We start from the raw sequence: 25,880 nt of genomic DNA on the forward strand, positions 1-25,880 counted from the left end.
ATTATCGTTGATCTTATAAATTTAGTAGAGTTATTTTGGAAAATATGAATTTCGTTTAACATATTTCAAAAGTTAGTGAGTTGGAAGTCATTTTCTGAATTACAAAATCACTTGTCATATTTACATATCTCTCGATTGTAAAGGATTTAGGATCTCCACATCAATTTTCCATAAATAAATTACGGATTACACTAAATACTTACAATGTAACAAAACTGTATATAAGAACTATTATTTCAGTATTCATTGATACTAAATAACATATTATCTTCCTTATCTTATTATCCTTATCTATAGCATATTAATATGACATTAACAATTAAAATTATTTTCTTATTTATCAAGTGTAAATAGTGGTGTAATGCAAATATGTATTTATTTATGTACTTCATTGATTTAAGTTTATATTTTTAATTTGTCTTAATTGTTTAGACATATTATATATTTCATAATTTATTACGATTTACACTTATTACAATTATATTTTGTTAATATCTAGATATGTAAGAAAAACGTAAGATTTTGTTGACTTCTCTCATTGGTCTGTTATTCCATATTTTCATCATAAATTTAAAAAAAATAATCTCTTCAACAAAAAAATCCAACGAAGTATTTTCACTAATTATAATATTTTAAAACTAATAGCGGAAGACCTATATTTACGAAAAATTCTTGACGTTGAATGTGATAAAGAGCATCATTTTGATCGTTTTATGTTTCGGTCAAATTTTAAAGTACATTGCAAAACAATTAGTTTCTGAAGTAAATGATAATATTCAAAAATATACTTATAAATAACTTACATAAAAATAAGAACTAAACGGTAAAAGAGTATTAAAAATGAATAGTGAGGAACATAATAATGATTTATTCTATTAGGAATATTGATAATGTTCTTCAAATTTTACAAAAATTTTGAGTGTCTAATTGTAATAACTAATAAGTAATTGTCAGTTCACAACAATCAACATATATTAATTACTATTTTTCACCACTTGGGTGATAAACAAACGTACAATGAGAGTTATAACATTGTCTATTACTAATAGACAATGTTATAAGTTATAAGTAATAGTAATAGACTATTACTATTAGTAATAGAAAACTTCTTTTCTCTTTGATACGGTGTGATATTCAAAAAAGGAAAAATCCTAGAATAAAAGAATAACTTCTTTCCGCAGAGGAATTTGGGCGTATTAGGCGTGTCAGAGGTATTTCATCTCAATCATCTCTCTTTATTAGAGTCCAACCCACTACTACCCTCCTGAGAATATATCTTGTTAGTTTGCTGATGGCTGTTTTGGCAAAGTAGAATTGCTTAAGTATACCAAAGTTAACAGCTGAAGGCACTGGAACAATATTTTACCTCGATATTTCTTTTTTTATACATTAAAATTTTCTTACTTAGTGATTTTCTGATCTACTCTCAAGTTTTAAATTATAAGTGAATTCCGAGGTTTCCTGAAATTGGATCAGCCTCCTATTTGTGAAGCCTAATATGGAGAAGCTCCGTCGTAGGAACGCCCCATCATTACTAGAATGGAGTAGAAGTCTTCGATTTACTTTAAGTGATCCGAATTTTAGCGTTTGTCCTGTTTCAATTACGTGGGATAATCCTGGATCATCTCGGAATGCCTCTTCGCTTCTATATCTTAAGGTAAACGATTATTAAATGCATTTCTGTACAGTGTGCAAACATGTCGTTAACAAGGTTTAGAGCTTTAACCTAGAACTGCTTTGGCTTGAATCCTCAGAGTTGCTCTCCGGACTACAAACTCATTACATCTCTTTTACCCATTTTCATATAATTCAAATCATTTCACTATTAAATTTGAAAAATAATACTACAAAATATAATTAAATACAGAGGCGTCGTTTTATTTTTTTGATATATTTGAATACATTTTTTCGTATGTAAGCCATATAATTTTCTAATTTATATATATAAATATTTTCAATTTATGTTTGATCGAAAATAATGGTAATTATACTATTTTCAAATTTATATTCATCCTTTATTTAAATTTAAGTGAACTTTAGTGTATACTTTTAATATAAACTTTAAATTGATTATTAAGAAAGATTCTTGCTTCTTCTAATTACTTTTTTATATAATGTTAAAAGGATATCTTATTACAGCATGTTTTGTCTCTCTCCATAAAGGTTAATCCCGATTGAGCTAATTATTTATCAAAAATTGAATATTTAATGAATTGATTTTGCGGTTTGTTCACTACAAGCCTCTGCCAATCAAGGCTAGGTTAAATAGTACAAGCAAGAGGTGTTTTAATATAACAGGTCAGTAATCTCGGTTTTGTTAGGGATGGGCGGCTTGGATTGACTATGTATCATTCACTATTAATATAACGATAAATACTATTACGAATATTTATTGATGTCATAGTCAACCCAATTATTGTGTTAATTATTATAATCTTCTCAAAAGTGCGCAATAATATATTCCTTATTATTTTATGTACCAAAGGCTTCATGCATTAACTTAAATATAATTATATTAGTTAAATATAAAAATTGGACTAATATATTTCTATCAATCTCCATCACTTTATCTGCATTTTCAAACAGATTCTCTGCAAGCATAGCATTAAAAAATATTAGCATATTAGCCCTCACCAACTATATACATATTTTGTTGAAAACTTGCTCAACAATATTGTAAGAAAATTTTGAAATTGCACCTTAGGATAAATGCCGGGGCTTATTTCTTGCTTACAGTCACTTGCATATGGTCAGATCCTGTCTCTTTTACTTTTTTAAATCTTGGGGTTGTAAAGCTGAGATATATTAGAAGAAGCAAAAATCCCCTTCTACCCTATACTTTCATTTATTTTGTCAGATTGTATTTTTATGTTTTTGAAATGGTTTTTATTTTAGGTATATATTGCAATTGCACTGTATAGATCAACCATAATTATTTATTATTGAATAACTATATGTTAATAGTTTAGCATTCTCATAATTAATCAATTTTATAATATTTGTTACACAGGATAATCTATTCTTATGATTCAAATAAAGGATTCATTGTCAAAAATTTGTGTTCACTTCATTAATCATATACCTTCTTCAGGATATGTGTGTGTATTTGAATTTTATTTGTTTAACGCTATACTTCTAATACAAAAATGGGAAGAAATCCTCTTCGTGGAAATTTACAAATTTTAATTTGTTTCCTTTTTCTTAATTAGAGACAACAGCTTTTGTATGATTGGGAGGAGAGAGATCTGGGCTCAAACAGAAATGTTTGTATGTTTAAACCTTTATATTTCAACGTTCCTATTTCGGGACATGGTTTTCTAAGACGATAGATAAATCGAAAGAATAAAACATATACATAATACTGCTTCTTGAATAGTGCCGTAGATAATGTTGAAAATAATGTTTTTGATGTTATCGATTCTTTTTCTTTAATCGAGGAAATATGTATTCTTGAAATATATGAAAAGGGGAAATAAATTATATTTATTTTGTTAACTCAATAGGTAATTTCCATCCATTTATTTCTGTGACCTTGAAGAATATATGTATAACACTAAACAAATTATATATTTTAAGATTTGTAATATCAGCTGTATTTAAAAAAATCTTTGTTGAGAGAATTTGTGTCAAGATTTTGAACTCAAAATAAGTGGTAATACTTTACCTAAATTTAAATGATAATAAAGTTTTCATGTAAAACAGCTTACAATTCTTACATATTGTGTTTAATTTTTAAATTATTAATATGATATTTAAAATTCCATAATGTTATAATATTCTTTGTAGTGGCCATTAGAAGTAAAACAATTTCTCATCTGACGGCTTTATTGTTTAACAAGTATATGCTTATGTCTATGTCTAGATTCTAGCCCATACACAGAATGAGATGCTTCACTTGTCATTTTGACTGCCCTTTCAACAGACTTAGAATGTGTGGCAGGTACGGTAGTTTAAGTATTAAGAGAGCCTCTCTAATTTATTTATCCGTCAAACTCTCAGAAAGAGATGGTTCACAAATACCTTGTTGGGATAAATTGATTAGATATGATTAGTGTTCAGCTTCTGTAACAATTTTTGTAATCTTTTTGTTGGTGGATTTTCTGATCTGAAAAAAAAATAAGGAAGTATTAAGAAATCAATATGTAAGAATAAATCTTAAAATAAAATTACAGTGTGTGTTAATAAATCTAGTAAAAACACACATTATCGACAAAAATTTTGACATTGCAGTTAGTCGGATTTCTGTCTTATCAGATTTCATGATAGAATAAAGCAGCATTATACTTTAAACTTTTAAAAATAAGTTCTTTAACTTCTTTAGACTGAAGTTTTGTCCTCTGTATGGATTTGAAAATGTAAAGTTGCTGGTTATGAAATTTATTATCCAATTTAATTTCCAAACCAGTTGACTGCGTAAACCTCTACAATATATTTAACAATTTGATACAACTTATCATGCAGTTCTGAGGGGTAGATGTTTCTGGTCCATAACCACATCAACCTGATTGACAAAGCCAACTATCTGGCATTATTTAGTGATCCTATTTGTGCAAGTTTGATATTAGAAGAAGAATCCCGGATTTCAAAAACGTAAATTCAAAAACTGGTGATATGAAGATTTTTGTTTTGGAAGATAAGGTCTTAGAGAGAACTAAGGATATTTTGGACTATTTCTACTCATAATTTCAGAATAATCTTGGAGGTCAACGAAGCAATTTTCATGGGAAACGGAAATAATATGACATTTTTCTATTGATCACGTCAGAAAATATTTTGTGTTATGTCAAAAATAGTTATAAAAATAATAAAGCACCGGGATCTAATGGTTTAGGAGGAAAAAAAATTTACTTCCTCCCTGATGTCTTTGTTCTGTTTTGAGTTTCGATGGAGAAGTGTGGGAAATTATCTCCTTCTATAACTTGTTGTAGAATTGCACTCATCCCTAAGAAAGGAGACTGTACTCAATTGGGTCATTGGAAGGTAGTAACAGTTTTGATCAAAACATATACAATCCTAGCAGGAGCAATTTCAAAATAAATTGAGCCTATCCTAAAGAAATGGCATAAAAAGAGGAAAATAACGAAAATATCTAAAAAAATTATGGCCTCCGTTGATTCATTGAAGGAGAATAAAAAATTTAGAGGTAATCTTTGCAGTTAATTTCCACAAGACATTTAATTCTATTAACCCATTAAGGACGATGCGTAGATATATCTACGTTCTACTTTTTTCTGATGCAATATTAATTCTTGCGAATATAATTACATTTTCCCCCTTTGTGTATGTCTTTATACTGTAACAAAAGATAATAATTAGTTTTTTACTTTTGATTTAATGTATTCGTTTAATTTTTAAGTCAGTTTGTAATAATGTCTAGAAGGAAAACGTCTCTTATCAAAGTGATAAATATAATTTATATTTTTTTTTTTCAACTTATAGGCAATAAATCTGTCATCGAATTTTTTTTATTTTGATTTGTTTTCTTCTTACATTTATTTCCAAAGTAATTTTTCATGTAGATATATCAACGCTCCGGTCGTTTGTACATAAAAAAATAACAATGTGTAAAAATATAATAGTATGTTAAAAAGTGAATAAATATTATAATTTTATTTATTTTTAACTGGTAGTAAATTTGCAAAAAAATATATTTTAAAAAGTATAAATTCCCAAATATGTCTCAATTGACGAAAGTATCTGTATATATATATATAAGAGAGATTGTGTGTGTAGATGTCCTTTTTACGTTTCCAAACCATTGAATCTAGGAGGGCGACATTTTGCATGAGTCCCTCTTTAGAGCTTGGACAGGCTAAAACGGGGTTGTTGATCTTTGGGAGGTGTTGTAATCTTTTTTTTGCAACTTATAGAGACTAGATAATGGGGTGAGTTATTTATCAGTATGAGATTGGCGTTTCAAAAAACATCTATACGAATAACTACGTTTTCTAAATTTGTGCAAAATCAAAAAAATTATAGGTTAAAAAAGATATCGGTGAAAATCACTATTTCGTTTGTTTCAGGTCCAGAAAAATGAACTTCCAATGGAATTTGGGATTAGTAAATGGAATAAAGTTTGTTGAAATTTGTCTGGAGATTCATTTGCATATAAATTTACCAATTAAAAATTGATGTTTAACTGAAATATGTGTCCTTTTCTGAATTTTTTTTTTCTTCATTTTTTCACTAAACGTCAATGTGATTTCCCTCTCACACCTTAGCCCGAGCAATGCCGAGTAATCCTTAGCTAATGATCCCATATTTTGGATAACATTATGCCAAGCAATATATGCGAGGTGCCCATAGGATTTGGTTTCAAAATGTGGGCAATATATTCGAGCAGTGGTTATCCTCATTCTTTTGATTTTTATCTGGGTAAGGAACCACTCATTGTAAAGAAGAATGTTGCAAAAATTCGCTTAGGAGTAAAAGTTGTTTTAAAATTGATTGAGAAAGCAAAATTTCCACCAAATAAAAGACATAAAATTATTTTTGACCACTACTTTACTATCATTTATTTAATGGAATTACTATTATCTAAAAGATATTTAGCATCAGGCACATGTAGGGACAACCGTACAGAACAATGTCCTATAGCTATGATATTCGTTCATCAGACAACTTTTTGCTTCTTGGTTGGAAAGATAACAAAGAGTTCCATATTTCCAAACATTTTTTAGATTTGTCTACAAACACTTGTCGAAGATGGGATAGAAAAAAAACAAAAACATAGATATCCCTGAATCTGATTGTATCAAAAACATAACCAGCATATGTGTTATGTTGATACGATGGATTGGTATGTGGGAACAAATCGAGTAAGAATGCTTCTTAAAAATGGTGGTGACAAATATTTTCCTATTTGGTGTCATCGACAGGCAATAAAGCTTATCAATTAATGAAACTAAAATCAATAAAAATGATACCATAAATGAAATAATTAATTAAATGAATTTATAGAAATATTAGTCATCTATTATTGCAAATGTAAAGGAACACCAAATTTGCAAGACAAACATCTACCATCAAAAAGACTGGCCTTTCCAGATTTGACAGAAAATATTACTAGATAGTCACACACAGAAAGCAAAAGTTAGAAAAGAATGCAAAGGGAAAACTCCTTTTATTTGTGTTAAATATGAAGTTGGTCTGCATCAAAAATGCTTTAATAATATTAGATTCAATAGAAAAATAAAATAAAAAACTTATATAAATTGGTTTTAATATTTGGTGTATTTAGTTTATGTATACATATATCTATATATGAAAGTGTAGTTTGTAATACACTACCGAAAGTTTAAGCATAAGATAAGAAAATACATTTTTCACTTTAGTAGTGTGATTTTTTTATGTCTGTACGGCCGATTTGTAGATATATCTACGTGCTAATATTTTGGGAAGTGATTCAATTTTGCTCAAAATTTAGCATAAAATATTTAGGAATATTAAAAAAAGTAGTCAAATTTTCGTTAATCTCGGACCATTTTTTAACTTTCGCCCTTAGGTTAAGCAAGAGCCATAAACTTTGGGCTCTCAAAAGTTTTTTCAATTCTATAATAGTCTAGCTCTTTTATGAATAATTTAAAGTTGAGATCAATGGTTGTCTAAGTGAGCCTATTCTTCTCAAGAGAAGCTGCAGGCAAGGATGTTCCTAAGCACCTTTTTATTTTTTGCCGAAATTGAATAATTATATAAGTCTGCGAAGGAGATAAAAGGGCTTTGGAATTTTCTTAAGTAATTCTAAACATTTACTTGATAGTTATGCGGATGATTCAACAATATTTGTCGAAGCTAACTCTGAACGTCAGTTGTAAGAAGAATAGAATTGATTCTGAAGTCTTATAAAAAATATTCCCACACATCTGGAAAACTTTGGATTCAAACCGTACATAGCCAAAATTAGGAACCTTCAAAATATTCTGCCTTTAATGAACTTCATTTTATCTCCTCTGATTATTAAATTTAATCTGAGGACATTTTTTGCCGTAAAGATCCTAACATAGTCCGAAAAATATTGATAAAATATGTAATTCCATCCCAATTTCGAAATCTTCTTCTTTATTACTATAAATCAATTCCAACACTTAGATCCGTAGCTTATCTTTCTTCATCTCTGGTCCTTAAGCATATATATATATATATTTTTAAATTGCATTACGAGCTTTTAGATCATTCAAACAATATATTCCTTATAATGACTTAACATGAAGCTGGATCGACCTCGTTTAGCCAAAGAAATAAATGAAAGTTTTAATAAATGAATATTTTATAAGCTTACATTTGTGGATGTAACTGAGATTTAGTATGAAAGTCGATTCTAAATTGTCGATTCAAATTTGGTAAGGGATTTAACAATTTAGAGTACTTTTGCTCTTTAGTATTTAAGATTTTTTTATTTTAGGTACAAATTTCACTTTATTTCACAAAAAATTTTACATTTCACTGCCTATGAAATATTATTACCAACAATTATATTCAAAAGTCTTACGTATTACTGAATATACAATTCCTTATTGTGTTTTTTAATTTTATATTGAATGATTCAAATTTCATTGAAGATATTGATCATGCAAAAATATCTTCAATTATCACAGTTAAAAATTAAATGTAAATTTGTTTACTTATGAAAGTGATTAAAAACGGGAGACGCTTTTCGATCAAATTGATAAGGGAGGACTTACTTGTCCATCTGATGTGATATTTTTAATTTGCACTTTTACGTTTGAATACTTTTGGAAATCAAAAAGAATAATTAAATTTTAAAAGACATCCTTCAAAATATTGTAACAAAAATGTTATACATTTTTTTATGAAAATTATAGAAGACGTTATGTTTTTCACATTCTGGAATCATCCCTTTCACCATTAAATACCTGTTATAAGAAGTAAAATATTTATTTGAATGGCCCAAAATTATGACCCAGAGGTTAATTTTAATACACCTAAACATAAAAATGTCACAGATAAATTAAATTGAAGAAATAAAATAGGAAATAAACAATTGATGGTCTTATTAAAAAGTGAATTCTAACCCATTAATCAATAAAAAGTCTTAAAATAGGAAGGAAGTCATTGAGGATAATGCTATTCGCTGACGACGTCTCTGCATTTATTGCTCGTTAACGGAACGAAGTAAAAACTACTTTACGAGAAATAGAAAGTCCAATTCCGAAAGGAATCTGGATTAAATGTCAACTTATGAAAGACTCAAGTACTTACATCTATGGAAAATGTACTTATCGAGGAGTTTCCTTCATATTCATACGTTGACTCTACATCACTTTTGGGTATTATAGTTTCCTGCCATAGCGAGAAAGAAGCATTACACGAAACGGGGATAAAATGTTAACCCTAATTACCAAAGCAGTCGAGGGGTTAGTCCCATTTAGGATAAACAAACTTAATAAAATGTTCATATGGAACTAAAAAAAAATTACCAAAATTGTACATCTTTTGCGATTTTCCCCTTTCACAGAAATCATTTGCAATATAACCACGACAAAGGAAGATAAGTTTCTATGGGAAGGTCGAAGGAAGTATATTTCCGAATCGAGGTGATTGCTTCAACCTCAAAGTGGGGCTTAGGACTTTTCAACCTGGTTTCCTTTTTTGTGGGGGAGGGGGGGGGACCTCGAAGATAAGCTGGCTCAAAAGAATTCGTACAAGTAAAGATTTTTTGGGCGATATTAATTAAGTCAAAGTACAAATAAACAAGATGAAACACTTTCAAGGAAAACATATTTAAAAGCTTAGTTGGTACTGGAAAATAATGTTTCAAGGGTGGTCAAAAACCTTTGTACAAGTTAGCAAGATCCTAGGCCAAGAAGAATCCTTGAACTATAACCCAAGACTGGATAGAAGGAATAAATATTATTCACTCCTTAATATTACTACTGCTGGAGAACTCACAGGAGGACTACTTCACGTGTCCTCAAGTATAAAGGAACTAGGCGTTTTGGACCATCAACTCCTTTATTTTTTCATAGCTCTGAAGACAATAAAAAATTAAAGAATAAGAACGGAACTACTAGGTCGGGGATGAATCTCAGCAGAAAAGCTGGTAACCAAACGTTTGGACGGACTAGGTCTCCTGAGGGTTGACTTCGATACAAAAATACTATTTAAAACCCCTTTTACTTCATCAAAGCAACAATGGCTCCACTACAGAATCGCTGCCTCATCAACTTAAACGAATAAGTCGAATAACGAGGATGAGAGTATGAACTGCACATTCTATAGTAAGAAAATAGAAACGTCAGCACATATTTTCTACGAGTGTAATAGGGCTAATCCTTTTGTAAGGATGTGTCGGATAAAATTAAAAGAAAAACTAAAAGTCTCGACGTCAGAAACTGATTGGGTAGTGGCCACCGATCCGAATCTTCCGAGGCCTTTTAAGGTGGAGGCCATCATCAGTAAAGTGCAAATTATAATATATTATTGCAGATGTAACAGGAAACCCATAACAACAAATTGGGAAGGTGTAATAGAGAAAGAATTCAACGTTTTAGCTAATTTTTCCGACAGGGGTGTTAATTCAGACTTATGGGTACAAGTATGGAAGGGAAAAAAAATAAAAGAAGCTGTGATTTTTATCGTCGTTTTTCTTCTTATTATTTTTTCATTAACTCATATCAGTTATATGTAAGGAGTGTGTTATATTCAATTAGAATATTTGTTTTTGTTTGTCGGAATTGTAAATGAAGGTATGCCTATTGGGCTTTAATAAAAGCAAAAAAATAAAAAAAGCATTTGAGGTTCAAAGGGTAGAATATTCTTTTTTTTTTTTTGTTATATCATATCGATCAATAATAAGAGGTAATAATAAAATTTTATAAAAATATTATAGGAACCATTTATTAAAATCTGTGATCAAATTATTTGTGTAGAATTCTTAAGTCTTGACAATGGTAACATTCCAATATGGTGATAAACGATTAAGCAATCCAGACTCACTAAGTTTTGAATTTTGAATGACATTCATATTGTCGAATGACATGAATGACTCACAAGTAGTAAGGAACTAGAGAGTAATGCTTGAAGAGTCTAGGATGTATTGTAATAAATAGCACGTACACAACGAATTCATAATCATAAATAAAATTGTAATCAGATGAGTGTGGTGGAGATAATAAATTTGTTTGCCAAGGACACTAAAGAACGCGAATCAAATAAATATTCCTTATAATAACAGACGAAGTGGAATTGACTTAAGGAGGAATCACGTGGAGATTTAATTAAGGAACTGTGGAGGGAGGATGGACCCGACTGGTGTTATTGATAATTGTGATTGAGCACTTAGCTATGTTCTACGATGCAAAAAGTCGTCTCTACAATGAGTGTATCTTCCATAATTGGAGGTGAAATCCACCTAGAACGGCATATGATCGTCTTCATCTCAGCTACTGCAAGATATGTTGCCTTCTCTTTGAGGGTTCTGGACGCCTCTGGATCAGGATTTAAATGTGGTTTCAAAAATATTATTTTACTAAATTGATGTTTCTTAAGTTGTGTCAATGTAACTTTTTTTTTTCTTTTCAAAATATGAAATGCCCCTAATTTCCTGAATAGAACCACTTTTTGGATTGAAGGAAGTAAGAGTTGATGTTATTACAAATAAAACTGAGTGCAACTTCGAATTGTTCATAGAAATATATTTGTTTATAGAATTAAATATCGTAAAAGAAATTTACTTACTTTTATATTTTTATTTACAAATTAATGAAGTTAAAGCCAGATTATCTTTCTAAATTGGACTGAATGAATATATATATAGAATTGTAATATTCATATTTTTTTGTAAATATCACTGTGCACAGTTGTAACAAATCAAGTTAAATATTCAAATTCCTTATATCATACTAGAAGAATACACTTTAAAATGATAAAATAAATAAATAAAATTTGGATTCTAGTTAGATTACATAACAGTTTTGATGATATTTTTTGAGGAAAAGTCCATCTGTAAAAGCTGTCTTTCATTACGCTTAACGGTGTGGTAACCCATAAAGGATACACAAAAACTGTATTATAAATATACAAATGATAATCCTTATCACTATTAATGATGTATAAGCTGTAAGGGTTTAAAGAAAAGTGTCGTTTTTCATCATTTTTCAGTCTAAAAATGGAAATATAACAAGTTCAAAATAAGGTACAGGATTAGTAGAAACATTTTTTTCAGTATAAAAATCCCTTTTATAGCAGTTTTGTTCGTCGTGCTTCAATGTGATGATTATCTTAATGATGAAAAATGACCGAACGATAATAGTTCCGAATTACTATAACCTCAAGATATTTCTGAAACCTGACGACCCAGATAAAATCTGGGATCAGTATTGGATTTTTTACTCGAAGAAAAGTTATATTCTTGGTTTCATTTTATGCGTAGAAATTTTGGCCCTATAATAGTTCTCCTGTGTAAATGATTAAAAAGAATTCATGAGCACTTTTTCCGTTTTAATTGCTGGTGTGTTTGTTGACTTTTCATATATCAAATATTATTAATTTATATTACCTATTTTTACTTTGGTTTGAACTCAAATTGTTTAATAATTTCAAAATATGAATTATTTCTTTCAACATTGTGAGGATCTGTATAAATTATTTTTTATTAGTATCGTAAGTATTATATCAGGACAAGGCCCTCAGTAATATATGTAAAGATATATATTAAACAAAATAAATAAAACTTTAAAAACAACTTATTAATTTTGGTTGCATGTGAGAACCGTCGAATATAAAGTATGTACTGTGTGACATTGGCTTGGGGAGTATAAGAATTTTTTTTTATAAAAATATTAAGAATGTTCTAAGTAACGTTTGGCTAATTATTTTATAAGATGCTTCATGACAATCTCTGTTATCAATGCATCATCTTTAATGGTTGTAGGAAAATATTTTAGAAATTTTGTTTACAAGTACTACCCTATTACATGCTAAATAGTCTCCCTGGATCGCCATTATCATATAGGATATAGATATTTAAATCAAATTACAGTAAAATATCTAGAATTGCCGAATCAGATGTTTTTTTAAAACCTTTTTATTAGACTTAGGATTTGTAAGCAATCGTTCAATCGCTCAAAAATTGCTCTCTTCGACCTTATTTTGTTTGAAAATGCCTTATTTTTGAAACTGGTATGGAATAAATAGAGCTTAAAAACAGCTTTTGATGATATTTTTCAGGAAAAATCCATCTCCAAAAAAAATTACTTCATTAGGCTCTCTTTTTGGAGTTGAAACTATGAATATGATGCAATCAGGGTTAGGAATACATGATTGGATATGTGATGGAGCCAGATTCTGACAACAACCAGTGAGAGGAAGGGGAAATTTGGCCCAAAAATGACTATTGAATAATCCCTCTTGAATCTTGAACAAAGGAGAAATACTTTTGCACCAAATATAGAAATCTTGATTTGTTGATGTAATACAAGGTTATACCATAACGTGTTTACGACTGATGTTTGACTTCCACCACGCTTTTAATATTGACGTCATAGTAAAGAAGTGGCTGTATGTTATGTCAAAATCTGTTTTTCTTGCCCAGCAGTTTGTACAATAGAGCAGATTGAAAATTCTAGTAAGCCCGATTACACGATGATCTAACCTTGGATATAATATATTAAAATTTATCAATAAATTATGATAAATATAAAACAACACTATTTACTTTACATAACCCTTATAAAACTGTAATTTTTTTAGATAAAAATTGCTCTATTTTGATATTGTTGGTCATCATTTTTCAAAAAGGGGGGCTTCTCGTATCGTCAAGAGAATATTTAAAAGACTGGGGCTGTAAGAAATGATAAATGTATTAGGCCTTAAATAATACTTAAAAACAAATTATCATATTCCCATCAAAAATGCTTGAGATATCGATTTCTCTATTTATTGAATATAATTATATTCTGTTTCATATTTTTATATTATCTATTATTGGAGACCTCATTAAATTTGTTTTATTTTTGGTCAAAAGTGTCTTAAAAATGTTGTTAAAATGGTAAATTATATTATCCGTGAAAAGTACGGCCAAGAACTCAACGCTTTGAATTGGATAGTAGCAACGTGATCAAAATACAAAGAAAGCCTGAAAATTTAATATATTTTTTCAATAGTCCAAGGGATAATATATCGTGTTAAAAATAAGCTTATGCATATTCCACAAAGGCTGGAAGAGTATGTACCCCATTCAATGGATGTCCTAGAAGCTGTCCTAGTCTGAGATTACAGGTGCATGAAGAAGTCTTGGATTTATCTTTAATGATTTTCTACCACATTATATTTATTATTTGTTTAAATTTAAATTTTAAATGGTCTTAATTGTCTTGGATTTGTTATCCTGACGCCAGATCCAATAACAGGTTTATTTTTTCCCACGTTACACCCCTGGTTGTTGTAAGTGAGGTCTTTAGTGTTATACTTGAAAAACAAATAAAAAATAATAGAATGGATGGACATCTGGGAAAGAGGGAGGGTCAAAACTATTTAGCCCAGAATTATCCAAAGTTGTCAAAATACTTTTTGTTTCTTAGAGGTACGGAATAAGATACCGTCCTGATACCAAATATACTCTCCATTGATTATGTGGAGAATTAGTTACCCTACCACTTTTCTTGTATCCACCATAAACTATTGCAGTATAATTACAGAATGAACGTAATAGGTATTGTGGAGAGGAAGAGAGGAACTTCTGTCATCAAATCCATTAACTCTTGAAACAGAAACTTACTATGAACATAAGTAGAAATATATTGTACAAACTCCAAGATTTTTTTAAATCCTTCTTGGAAACTTATTCAAACAGTTATATCGATTAAGTCGAGATACCTCCCCTTTTATTCCCAACAATATATTCCTGGCATTGCTAAGTTATTACCAAAAGGTTGAGATATTTGAATTTCAACTGTCCGCTGTCGCTTTCTCTAATTTCGAGATGGAAAGAGAAAGTATGACGTGCAGGCAAACTTATACGATATATATCTACCCATAATTGTATATTTTTATAACCTGTCCAAAAATTATTAAAAAATAGGAGTAATATATACTTCTAATTCTTACCTAGGGTCTTGCCAGAAAGTTGGGTCTAAAATTCATGGCACTTCGAGGAGGAGCTGTGTACTTATCTACAGAAGCTTTTTACTTGGAAATCAAAGAAAATGGGGAAGAAATTCTTCATATTCTTAATCCAGAATCTATTGAAATACTTCCTCGAGGAGGAGATTTGGTAGCTCACTTGAAAGGATTAATGGAACTTAAACCATCCAACTGGAAAGGCTTATCTACACTTCAAGATGAATTAAAAAGTTAGTATTTTATGAAATATTTTTAATTAATTATTTATCCTTCTTCATAGGTATTTTAGGAGATGATTTAATTCCTCGAGTAGGTGGTACTCCTGCTCAAATTCGCTTATTTGATAATTATACAGCTCTATCTATATTACCACAAAATAATCATTTTGTATTAAGAATACGAGATCCATTTCCATTAGCCGAAGAAAAATTAACAGAGCTTGGAAAAATTTGTGGTTTTAATTTGTTTGAATTAGTTGGACCAAGAGGAGGATACCTTATGGATTTGATTGTTCCAGACTCACCACTGTTCATGGTAAAGCTTAAGTTGTATTTATTTTCTGCTAGTCATTATAACTATTAATTTGTCAATGATTTAGTAGGTACTAAAGGGTAATTCAATGATTTAGTAGGTACTAAAGGGTAATTCAATAAAATTTGAAACACTGACAACCCAATAATAAGGTTTGGGATGAAGCTAGTAAAATATCTCATTAGCGTAACTATAAACTTTCATAGCTCCATTTGCCCCGGAACAACTACGAGTCTTTGAAATTAAGCCTTAATTTTCTGGTTAACATTTATTTCAAATAAAAAAATCAAAAATGCAGAACTTATCTCCATACGTATTTAATGTACTCTAATAATAATAGTATATTTATTATCTAAATATACTTCAGTTTCAATTTATTATTTAAATATACTTCAGTTTCAATTTATTATTTTTATAATTTTGAATAATTTTTCTAAAAACTGTTTTTATATTCAAAACGTAAATCTCATCACGATCATCAATATAGCAAAAGTTTTTCTAAGTATAATAAAATGCATTATATATCTTTGGACATAGTTATTTATTTACCAACAAATTTCAAATTTTCATTATAGTAGTATTTTAGCTGTTGTTATAACTCCTTACATAGAGGGATTGCATAATGAGAAAAGAATAAAATCTCAGCTTATTCATATCTCCTAGAAAAATAATGTTAAATTAAAAATCAAAAACTTTAATATATTTAGATATATATAAATATTTTTCATAATGGTGTAATAACTTACTTTTATTGATTATATTTAATTATTTATTCATTGTTAAAATATAGTCCAAACCCTATGATCCTCCGATTATTATATATCTTAGTTTACGAAATCTCAATAGATTATTATATAATTCTATATTTAGGAAGTAAATCTTCAATAGTTATTTGAGAAGGCGTATTTGAAGGTGTTATAAGAAGTCTTTAAATTAAGCTTATTAAAATTGTCATTTTTTGTACAAGTTTACTTTTAAGTTATTTCATCAAGCTCAAAACAGGATATAACAATGTATAAAACTTTTGTTAAACTGTAAACAAAAATTTATATCATGATTATTTATTCAATTACCATTAACTATCATAATACTAAAAATATTATGTTTATTGATAAAATAAACTTTTGTAAAAGTGAGATTCGCTCGAGTATTTAGCAATAGTAAGTTATTCTTATTATGACGACAGATTTTTTTTAGACTAAATGTACAAATATTTAGAAGTATTTTATTCCAATTGACTGCACTATGTAGTTTATGATAGTTAATAATGATTGTGTTATATTCAATGCTTACTGAGGTCTTGAGGGTGTGATTATTGGAGTGGTAGACTTGTAAAGCATATTAAAATAATATTTTGCCCAGAATTATCCAAAGTTGTCAAAGTATTTTTTTTATTTACTTTTCTGGAACATGTGGAATAGGATACCGATCTGATAACTAATATACCGTTCATTCATATAATTTTATTTGATCCAGCTTAAGATAATTTCCTTCCCTATCCACCATATCGGTGATTAACTCATCCAAATCATCCCTTCTGAGATATCTTGACTTATTTTATATCTTTTCCCACCTATTTTATTTCATCATCTTTGTTTTGTAAGTGTATTTAAACTCCCAGTTAGGATTTACTTTTACATAATGGACAAAAGGACGTCAACTAAATCAATGATTATTTGCCCATGACATTTTTTACTTCTTCATCACGAGATTGAATAAAGCGAACTACACCTTGTTAAAAGCCTTAAGTTTTCAAATGATATAATTTTCAATTATATTGATAATTATAAAGGGTTTATAAATAGCAAAAACACAAGGGGGAAATCGCATAGCTAATATAAAGAAACCATGAAAAAATAAGATTCAAATATATTTTTGCACAGTGTAATTAGAGGTGAATGTTTATAAAATATAAAAGTAAAATAATTAAAATTTAATAATGTATTTCTAAGATTCAAAATTATTGTGCTGGTGCATATTGAATAATCAAATATGGATTGACCTTAATTTAGAGTTGTGAAAAAAGTCGATACAACACTATAGAGACTTCTGTGATATATTTTGTGAATTTAACTTCTAACAATATTTGTTTCATTTCCTTTTTCGACTATAGTGATGAAAAAATAATATTATTTATAATTTTAAGGATGTGGACACTCTTTAATATTAGTCGCTCATTTTTTCTTTTTGTTACAGAATCTACCTGATCAAAAGCATTGTTACTTTTTGGCACATCATTTGCATGGTACATTCCTAAGTTGTGTGCCATTTTCTGATAGTTCACAAATTCCAGGAATACTTTCTTTGTTAAGACAACAAGCTCTATATAACTCATTAATATCATCTTGTGCTAGTAGTGGCATCAATCAACAAACATTAACCAAATCGACTATTGTTTTTGAAATTTCAAGTTTAAATTTGAATCAAATTACAATAAGTTTTGAAAATCCTCTTGATGAAAGTATTACAGCCCTAGAAATAGATTTAAACCGAGTTTTGAGGACTAAAATACACTCATTGAGCTTATGTAATCAATTTACGCAGTTTGAACATATTGATAGAGTCCTACAAAAGTTTTTATCTATTCCTATCCTTATGCGTACTGTAATTAAATATTTCTGCTCAAGAGTACAACTTAATGAAACCAACAGTGTTGGCCAAAACTGTAATAACCCTGATGTATTTTATAGCCGTCTCTATCATGATGCTCGTGAAGGAGATGATAAATTTGATAACTCTTCTTACCAGGTAAGGAGTAATACTCGTTGAATATGGTAATGTATTTTTTATTTTATGTAATTTTTTAATGTTATATCACTCAAATGATCGTACCATATATTTGTCTTTATATTATGGGATATATTTTGGATAATAGGCAAATAAATTAAAGATTAACTCTGGTTATTTGAATTTTAATGCATAAGCTATTCACAAAATATGTGTCTAATTTATATTTTTTCTAATTTTGTATCTTGTAATATTTATATTGTACTTTCATCGTTTCTTTGTATATATTTATGTCTCTGTAAATACATTTTTATCAACTACTTATACCGAGTTAAACTTATCTTAATGACTGCAAATTATAAAAACAAATTAAACATCGAACCTTTCTTTGTACATTTGCTTTTTTGTATGTATTAAGACAAAATGAATATAAATTAGTCTCACATTATACGGCTAAAATCATCATTATTTATTAATAATACTGGTGTAATTTTAAATTCAATATTTTCAAACAAGAGCATTCATTGCTAACACGGAAAGTTACATTCAAAAATAACAAGGATAAATATTATTTCAAAAACATAAATTTAATTGGATTTGCTGCATTTTTAAGGGTAAATGCCACCTCTATTGTGCGTGTAGACGTATTTGTGTGTATATATCTATACATCGGAAGAAGAGTTGATCTCAAGGAGATTCCCTTTAATCAACTAACTTAAGTTAATATATATACGTATTCGTGTAAACTTACGATAGATGTGGTAACCAGGCTTAACTCAATTTCAATTCATCAGTTGACAGTAATCTACTTTCATATAATTTTGTTATTCTTGTCATTATTCATTAACTTTTAGCTTGTTCAATGGATAATTCGTCTTGGATTGTTCCTTGACTTTATTTTTTTTATTAAAAAATTGTTTATAAAAATCATCTTTTTTCAAATTTTTCACTTAGAAATTATATAACGTACTTCATTTAACTCACTTGACATAGAAAAACACAATTTCAGTGAGCTTTGAGTGAAATTATGCACCCAGAAGTAAATTTTCCTGTCAATCTTGAATTTTTTATTTTATTTCTTGAAATACTATCTCTGTTGTAGTTCAAACTTGATGCTTTGAATACAGTTTAATACTCCTCTTTGACAAAGGATCAAAGTAACCATGAAATTGGGTTAAAAGTCAAAAACATATTTTGAATTGATGTGGAATGAAGTTAAATTTTAACAACGGTTGTCTTTTTTTCAACATAACTAAAGTAAAACTAAATTTATTATAGTCGTCATACTTAGTACTCAAAGAATGTTCTTCATATTACTACAAACTAAAAAACAATATGTCAATCGATGTTTTACATTTAAATATGGATACTAGAAGTGTGACTAAAGTCGTGATATCATAGAAAATTTTATTATTAAGAAGCTTAATATGACATTATAATTACAATATGATTCCGATGGAAATTTGGAAAGTGATAATAAAGAAATAACTTATATAAATTAGTGCATGTTTCAGTCTGCAAGGGAAATCATAATATAAAAAAATTTAATTGGAGTTATAGGAAGAGTCTGTGAATTGTAATTCAAAGGAAAAAAACTTGTCCTTAACATGAAAATCTACATCATTACTGCCTCTATCTGATAAAAAATGTTATCTCAGGGAATTTTTTTTTACATAGCCAGAGCATAATATTCTTATTTTCCAAAATAAGAAAAAATACCCAGCATATCATAGTTTCTTAGAAGTACCATGTTCATAACAAAGATAATATCTTAAAATTAAGTATTTAGATACAACTTATATTTTTGTCTAAAAAAATACTTCCTTAACAGATTTCTAATAATTTCTTAACTTCAATACCTTGACTTAATTTTCTAGATAAATATGGCAAAAAAAAAAAAAAAAATAACTTATATAACTTTAATAACTTATTTTACATGAATGCAAAATTTATTGGGGAATCCATTTCTGTATGAATTTATACAAAATTTCTGCTCCTAAAGCTAGTTTTGTGCATTTTTTCGAACCCTAAATTTATTGAGAGATTGACTATTTATTATATAGCGATAAATGACTCCCTTCAAAGAATCTGTCCATTTTATCTTTCCGTTCAATTTTCATTAGCTACTGTATATTTAAACAGGAAATATTCTACGACATAAATAATTTTGTAATCATTTGATACTTAGCAAACCAGTTACCAAACAAAATATCTCTTTAAGACATACAATATAGAAGGATTATGTATAATTTTGTACTGAATTGGTTGGTATAGGTACTTATGATAAATTATTTAAATGGTCTATTAATTCATACGTTGTCAAATAAAAAATAATTTATTAATTAAAAAGAACGTGGGAAGTGCCAACCGACTCCATTTTTCGTTACTTTGAGCTATCTGAACAATCAGATAATTAACATAACCGTATACGGCAGTCAACAGCGTACTAACCTTTAGTCCTTGTGAGGAGAAGAATAGAGAGACTTAATTCAGACTGGAACGCTTTGGATGTGAGTCCAAACATGATTTTCTAAAATCTATTTTGTGGGACTAGCATCGAGACTTCCTTTCACCTCTTCTACTTTTGTTTATGTATCGCCCCTATTGTAAAAGTAGTTGAGGCTTAGAGTTGGAGGTATTCCCCTCCCCCAGGAGGAGAAACTGAGACCCTCATTGGTCTCAACCTTCGCGAATATGAGGGGGGTTTTAAGATTCGTTGTAGCCGAAGTCCAGAGAATATACCTCAAAAGTTAACGCTCAACCTACCCAGGTAGGGATTGGAAAATAAGTTAAAAGAATGATAATAAAGCCTCGACTATTTTAACTATCATCTAGTTTTGACAAACAATAGGACTCTATAGCCAGTTTATCGGATTTGGGAAAGAAGGAAGGAAGACCTCTGCATTTATTTATATTAATTTATGTCATGTGTTTTTTAATCTGTTCATACCATATTTCTAAAATTATGTTCGTCACCTGTGAGGGTTTGGAAGAATAATAATTGATCACCAATAATATAAATCTAAGGAAAATTAAGATGAGTGCAATTAGTACGCCTTTGAGTCTTAAGAAAAATATATGGTAATATTATTAGAGTGGCAGGTCAATTTTTGATATTTGAGTTTGAATAATAATACGTCATACTACTGCTTACTTTTTATAATAGCTACTAATATTTATATAAAACTACTATTAAGTTATTAATTATTATTCAAATATTAATGTTGAACTGCTTGTAAAGTATAAAATAATTCATAGGGTTTCGGATGGATGTTAACCACGAAACATCTTGATAAATGGATCCACATCCACCGATCCTTCTCCTTCCTAGGAGTTCATATTTTTGCCATTTGGAGTAAATCTATTCCACACGACTTCTGATCCTGTCTTCGACTTCATGTTCAAGGGATCTCGCCTCTTTGTGCCTCACTTGGTGGATCATATTTCTTTAAATGCAAGGATCCTTCTCAACAAGGTCTGGGACTTGTCAATCGTTGTCCCTAAGCTCAAAAACACATCATTTTTATTTTGTCCTCTCGTTTAAATTTTTAATATTTTGTTTTTTTTATGTTAATTAATAAATAAAATAAATATAGAAATATTCTTAAATGAAGTGATGTGATTAAAAATATGATGGATAAGAAATGTATAATTGAATAAAAAATTAATAGTAGAAAGTAAAATTTTTGGATGTTACATTGTTTAAAGAGAACTTAAGGAAATGTTCATTAGGATATCTTAATTAGTGTTGATTTGACAGTTGTTCAAATGGGACAAGTTGTTTTTCCTTTTCAAAATGAAAAAAAAGTGAATTTCGTTTTTTTTTTAAATAATGGTGTAATCATAAAAGGTACTTTTTCAATGATCCCTGCATTTCTTTAAATATTTTCCTATAATTTACAAATTAACCTTACATGTTAAACTTATTTGAATGAAAACATAATAATGTATACTTAAGTGTAATTAACTTTTTTATCAAGCTTTCAATTCACCTATTTTTATAAAGTTGAAAAAAAGATAAGAAAAGTTAAAATTTAATATCAATTCAGTTCTCACTTTATTAAAATAAAGCAAGTAAATTATGTAATATTCCATTATTTTACTGTGTTTTCTTATATTATACTCCTAGTAGTTTTTTGTGTCCCAATACCAGCAAAATAACTATTTTCTTCCATTCTCCATATACAATACCCTCTTATTGGTGGCCTTGAAGGTCTTACAGATCTTAAGGGGTTTTAAAAACTTGACCAAGATCCCAATGTAGTAGTTAGCATTAATTGTTGTGCCATTAGGTACATAGTTCAAGTTGATCAGGCCTTTACAGTTGAAAAATGAGATCACCGTAATCTAATCTATTAGTGAGAGCTTTTTTCTATGTTTTTGATCCAATGACAGGACTGTTATTTGGTATCTAACATAATAAAGATATGGTATTTGATATTTTGAATAATCTAAAGGTGATAAATGAGTTTCCCTTATTTAAAAAAAATATAAAAAATGTCATTGAAATATTATATTTAATGAAAAAAGTATTTGGAAAAATAAAAAGGGCCCGCTGTTTTTTTGTTTTTGTTAGGCATAATTTGTAAATTATTTTATTTAAGTAGAAAATACTTAATAGAATAAATGATCTGATTTATTACAATATTATAGTTGTATGTTCCTTAAAAAAGTTAGTATTTTCCCTAAAAAGTTGATTTTTTTCTTAAAGCAAGATCGATTCCCCATGTCTCAAAGTTTTTTAATGTATGTGTTGTCGATTCGAAAATACACAAAAAAAGTTAAAAATCCAAAAAACGAGTTATTTTACTAACTGAATAAGGAAGAACGTATACTGAAAACGAATTTTAAAAAAAGGGGGAAGAAGAGGATTAGCGAGTTAGTCTTATTATGATTGAAGGATGAACATATTTTTAATTATAATTGGAAAACCAAATGTGTTTTTCTTTAAAATTAAAGGTACTGAAAATTTGCTACCTTTTCATTTCAACACCAAGAACATGCTTAATTTTTATTCAATTACTCAAAATTTGTATATAATTTATACAAATAATATTATATCCAAACAAGTAAATGTAAATTTTATGAATCTAAATAAATTAATACTGGATACTAAAATAAAAATATTAATAAAATATACTCTGATTAACTTTTGGTGAAGTTATACTGTAATCCAGTTTTAATTAATCTTTATATTTGCTTGCAAAATATGATGGTTATTACTGATAATTATTCTTAAGTTAGCAATAAATTTAATAAAATTAGACCCAATTTCAACATGAGTCATCATATTAATTAAATAGTTGGCGTGTTAGGTTTATATTTATAAAACTGTATCTGGTGAACTTTGAGAAAGAATGTATAAAAAATGAAAATGATGTATAAACAAATATTAATTTCCATAAGTTTTCTAGTGTGACAATATAATTGAAGTTAAATCACCCTTTAGGTAAAAAACTAAATTAACCTAGATTTAATACTCAATGGCAATACTTATTCAGATTTCTTTGTACGTATACTCTTGGATTTAAAATAAAAATTACAAATAAATTTATAACAACATAAATATATTAATGTTTGGGTTATTATTAGTAACATCTATATATAATAGTTCATATCATAAATAAAATAAATATGAATAAAAAATTTCGTAATGTTGCCATCACAACATAAATAGAAATCGAAAAAAATATTGTAGAATTCGTCTGACACGGTTTAATTCCTTCATCTAAAATATCATATGTCGAATTGCTTCAATCTCCTTAAAATATTAATCTGACAAGGAATTTAAGTAAAAAAATATCTCATAATATAAAATAAATTTTTATTTTCTTCGATATTCATTATTCCATGTTATTTTCCTTCGCATATTTGATATTTAAAATAATAAAATAGAAATAAATTTAACCAAAAGTCCATTATGGGTTTAATGAGTTAATTAAGATCCTATGAATTGTTGAAAGCAAATTTAAGGGCAAATTTTATAGGTATTAATAATTTCAATATAGCTTACGCCCTATCTTAATATTCTTAACCATCAAGTAATATCGTCGATCACAATATGCCAGTAATCCAGAAAAAAATATTACTAAGTTAGAAATGACGTAGAATACGTAGATGAAGAGAGAAAAAACTGATATCGAATGCCAGATGTTGGGGAAGAAGTAAACATTGGCAAGAAATCGTTATGTTGAGAATAAAGAATATGTATTAATTCTTTGTTATTTGTATTCGTTTCATATTTTATAGATTTAAAAAAATGTTGTTTCTTTTCATTACAAGAAATCAAAGGAACGACATTTTTCATGAGATATTTCATTTTTCCCTTTGATAAGTTTTTTTATTTATTTAAAATATACTCTTAAGGAATCGAGAGGGGCAAACTGGACAAAATTCCATGTTTTAATAAGTTCACAGAAGTAAGAGAAGAATTTGGGGTAATTATTCTTATTTTTTTTTTATTGATCTAATATATATTTATTGACGTTTAATTCTAGACTACAAAACCTATCTGACCACTTTTTTAAATTTACAATAATATTTTTTAAAAAATGCTGACTGAGTATCATATATCTAAGGTTAACGATTTCACTGCTAATAGTTTATATAGGTCTGAGTAAATTTTTAAATTTAATTAAGATAAATGGATTAATTACTAATTTAATTTTTTCAAATAAACCTCTGGTATTTCATAATTAAGAATTTAAAAAAACAAAAGATCTACATAGTGAGTAAAATGGCTTCAGCTATCACCTGACAAAACTTAATGAGTCTGAGATCAACCATATTACAGCTGATCACCTAGATATGTTATGTTCTGAGTCAGTGTTTAATTTAATTAAGGTAATTTTATTGCTTTATCAATAAAGTAATAATATAGTTTTGTGCAATTATAAATATATAATCGTAGATTTCTATATTTGCTAGTATATTGATTAATTACAAATTTTTGTAGGTATTTAATTAATTCATAAACTACATTTATGGATCTTGAAGGATTTTATCTCAAAAAAGGGTCAAATAGATTTGTATTCTTCAACTAATGATTTTCCATTTATTTTGATAAATTATTCTAATAGGCCTACAGAGGGCCTGGTGATGATACTTAAGAATGCAAAAAATTACGGTCATAGTAAAATAAAAAAATATAAGGTTTCCAAGATTTTTTTTTAACATTTGTCGGCATAAAATCTATCTAGTATACATATCAAGAGAAGAAGAAAATCATACTTCAATTTATCATAATTTTGGGTAACATAATTTTACTATCTTTGCAAGTCGACGCTTGGATTTAATAATGAAGTGAGTGTTTGAGACGCCGATGTTCAATGAGATACCTCATTTGGAAATATTTATTGAACGCACTTATCATCTTGATCTTATATCATTTGAGGTTTGTAGTTGATAATAAAGAGTTGGAATCTCTTTTGACTATTGTCTACTTCAACTCACAACTTGAAACTCAAATAATAATTATATTATTATTGAGAAGAATATCAAGTAAATTGGGATCTTTAACACATATTGCTCTTTGGAGGGTG

General features: G+C 28.3%; 1 protein-coding gene across 6 annotated transcripts in view; it reads left to right on the forward strand.

The window, feature by feature from the left end:
- The first annotated feature begins 1,319 nt into the window (after positions 1-1,319).
- Positions 1,320-25,880, forward strand: part of LOC121127336 (uncharacterized) — a 32,728-nt gene continuing 8,167 nt past the window's right edge. For 2 of the 6 annotated variants that reach the window (XM_071891868.1, XM_071891867.1), the window contains exons 1-5: positions 1,320-1,657; positions 3,210-3,263; positions 15,071-15,311; positions 15,362-15,615; positions 17,809-18,360. In XM_071891868.1, the coding sequence (XP_071747969.1) occupies positions 1,499-1,657; positions 3,210-3,263; positions 15,071-15,311; positions 15,362-15,615; positions 17,809-18,360 (1,260 nt within the window). In that variant the 5' untranslated portion in view covers positions 1,320-1,498. The remainder of the gene's footprint in view (positions 1,658-3,209; positions 3,264-15,070; positions 15,312-15,361; positions 15,616-17,808; positions 18,361-25,880) is intronic. The other 4 variants (XM_071891870.1, XM_071891871.1, XM_040722679.2 and 1 more) reach the window with 3 other exon arrangements.

This window comes from Lepeophtheirus salmonis, chromosome 12 (genome assembly GCF_016086655.4).
Source record: "Lepeophtheirus salmonis chromosome 12, UVic_Lsal_1.4, whole genome shotgun sequence".
NCBI lineage: Eukaryota > Metazoa > Arthropoda > Copepoda > Siphonostomatoida > Caligidae > Lepeophtheirus > Lepeophtheirus salmonis.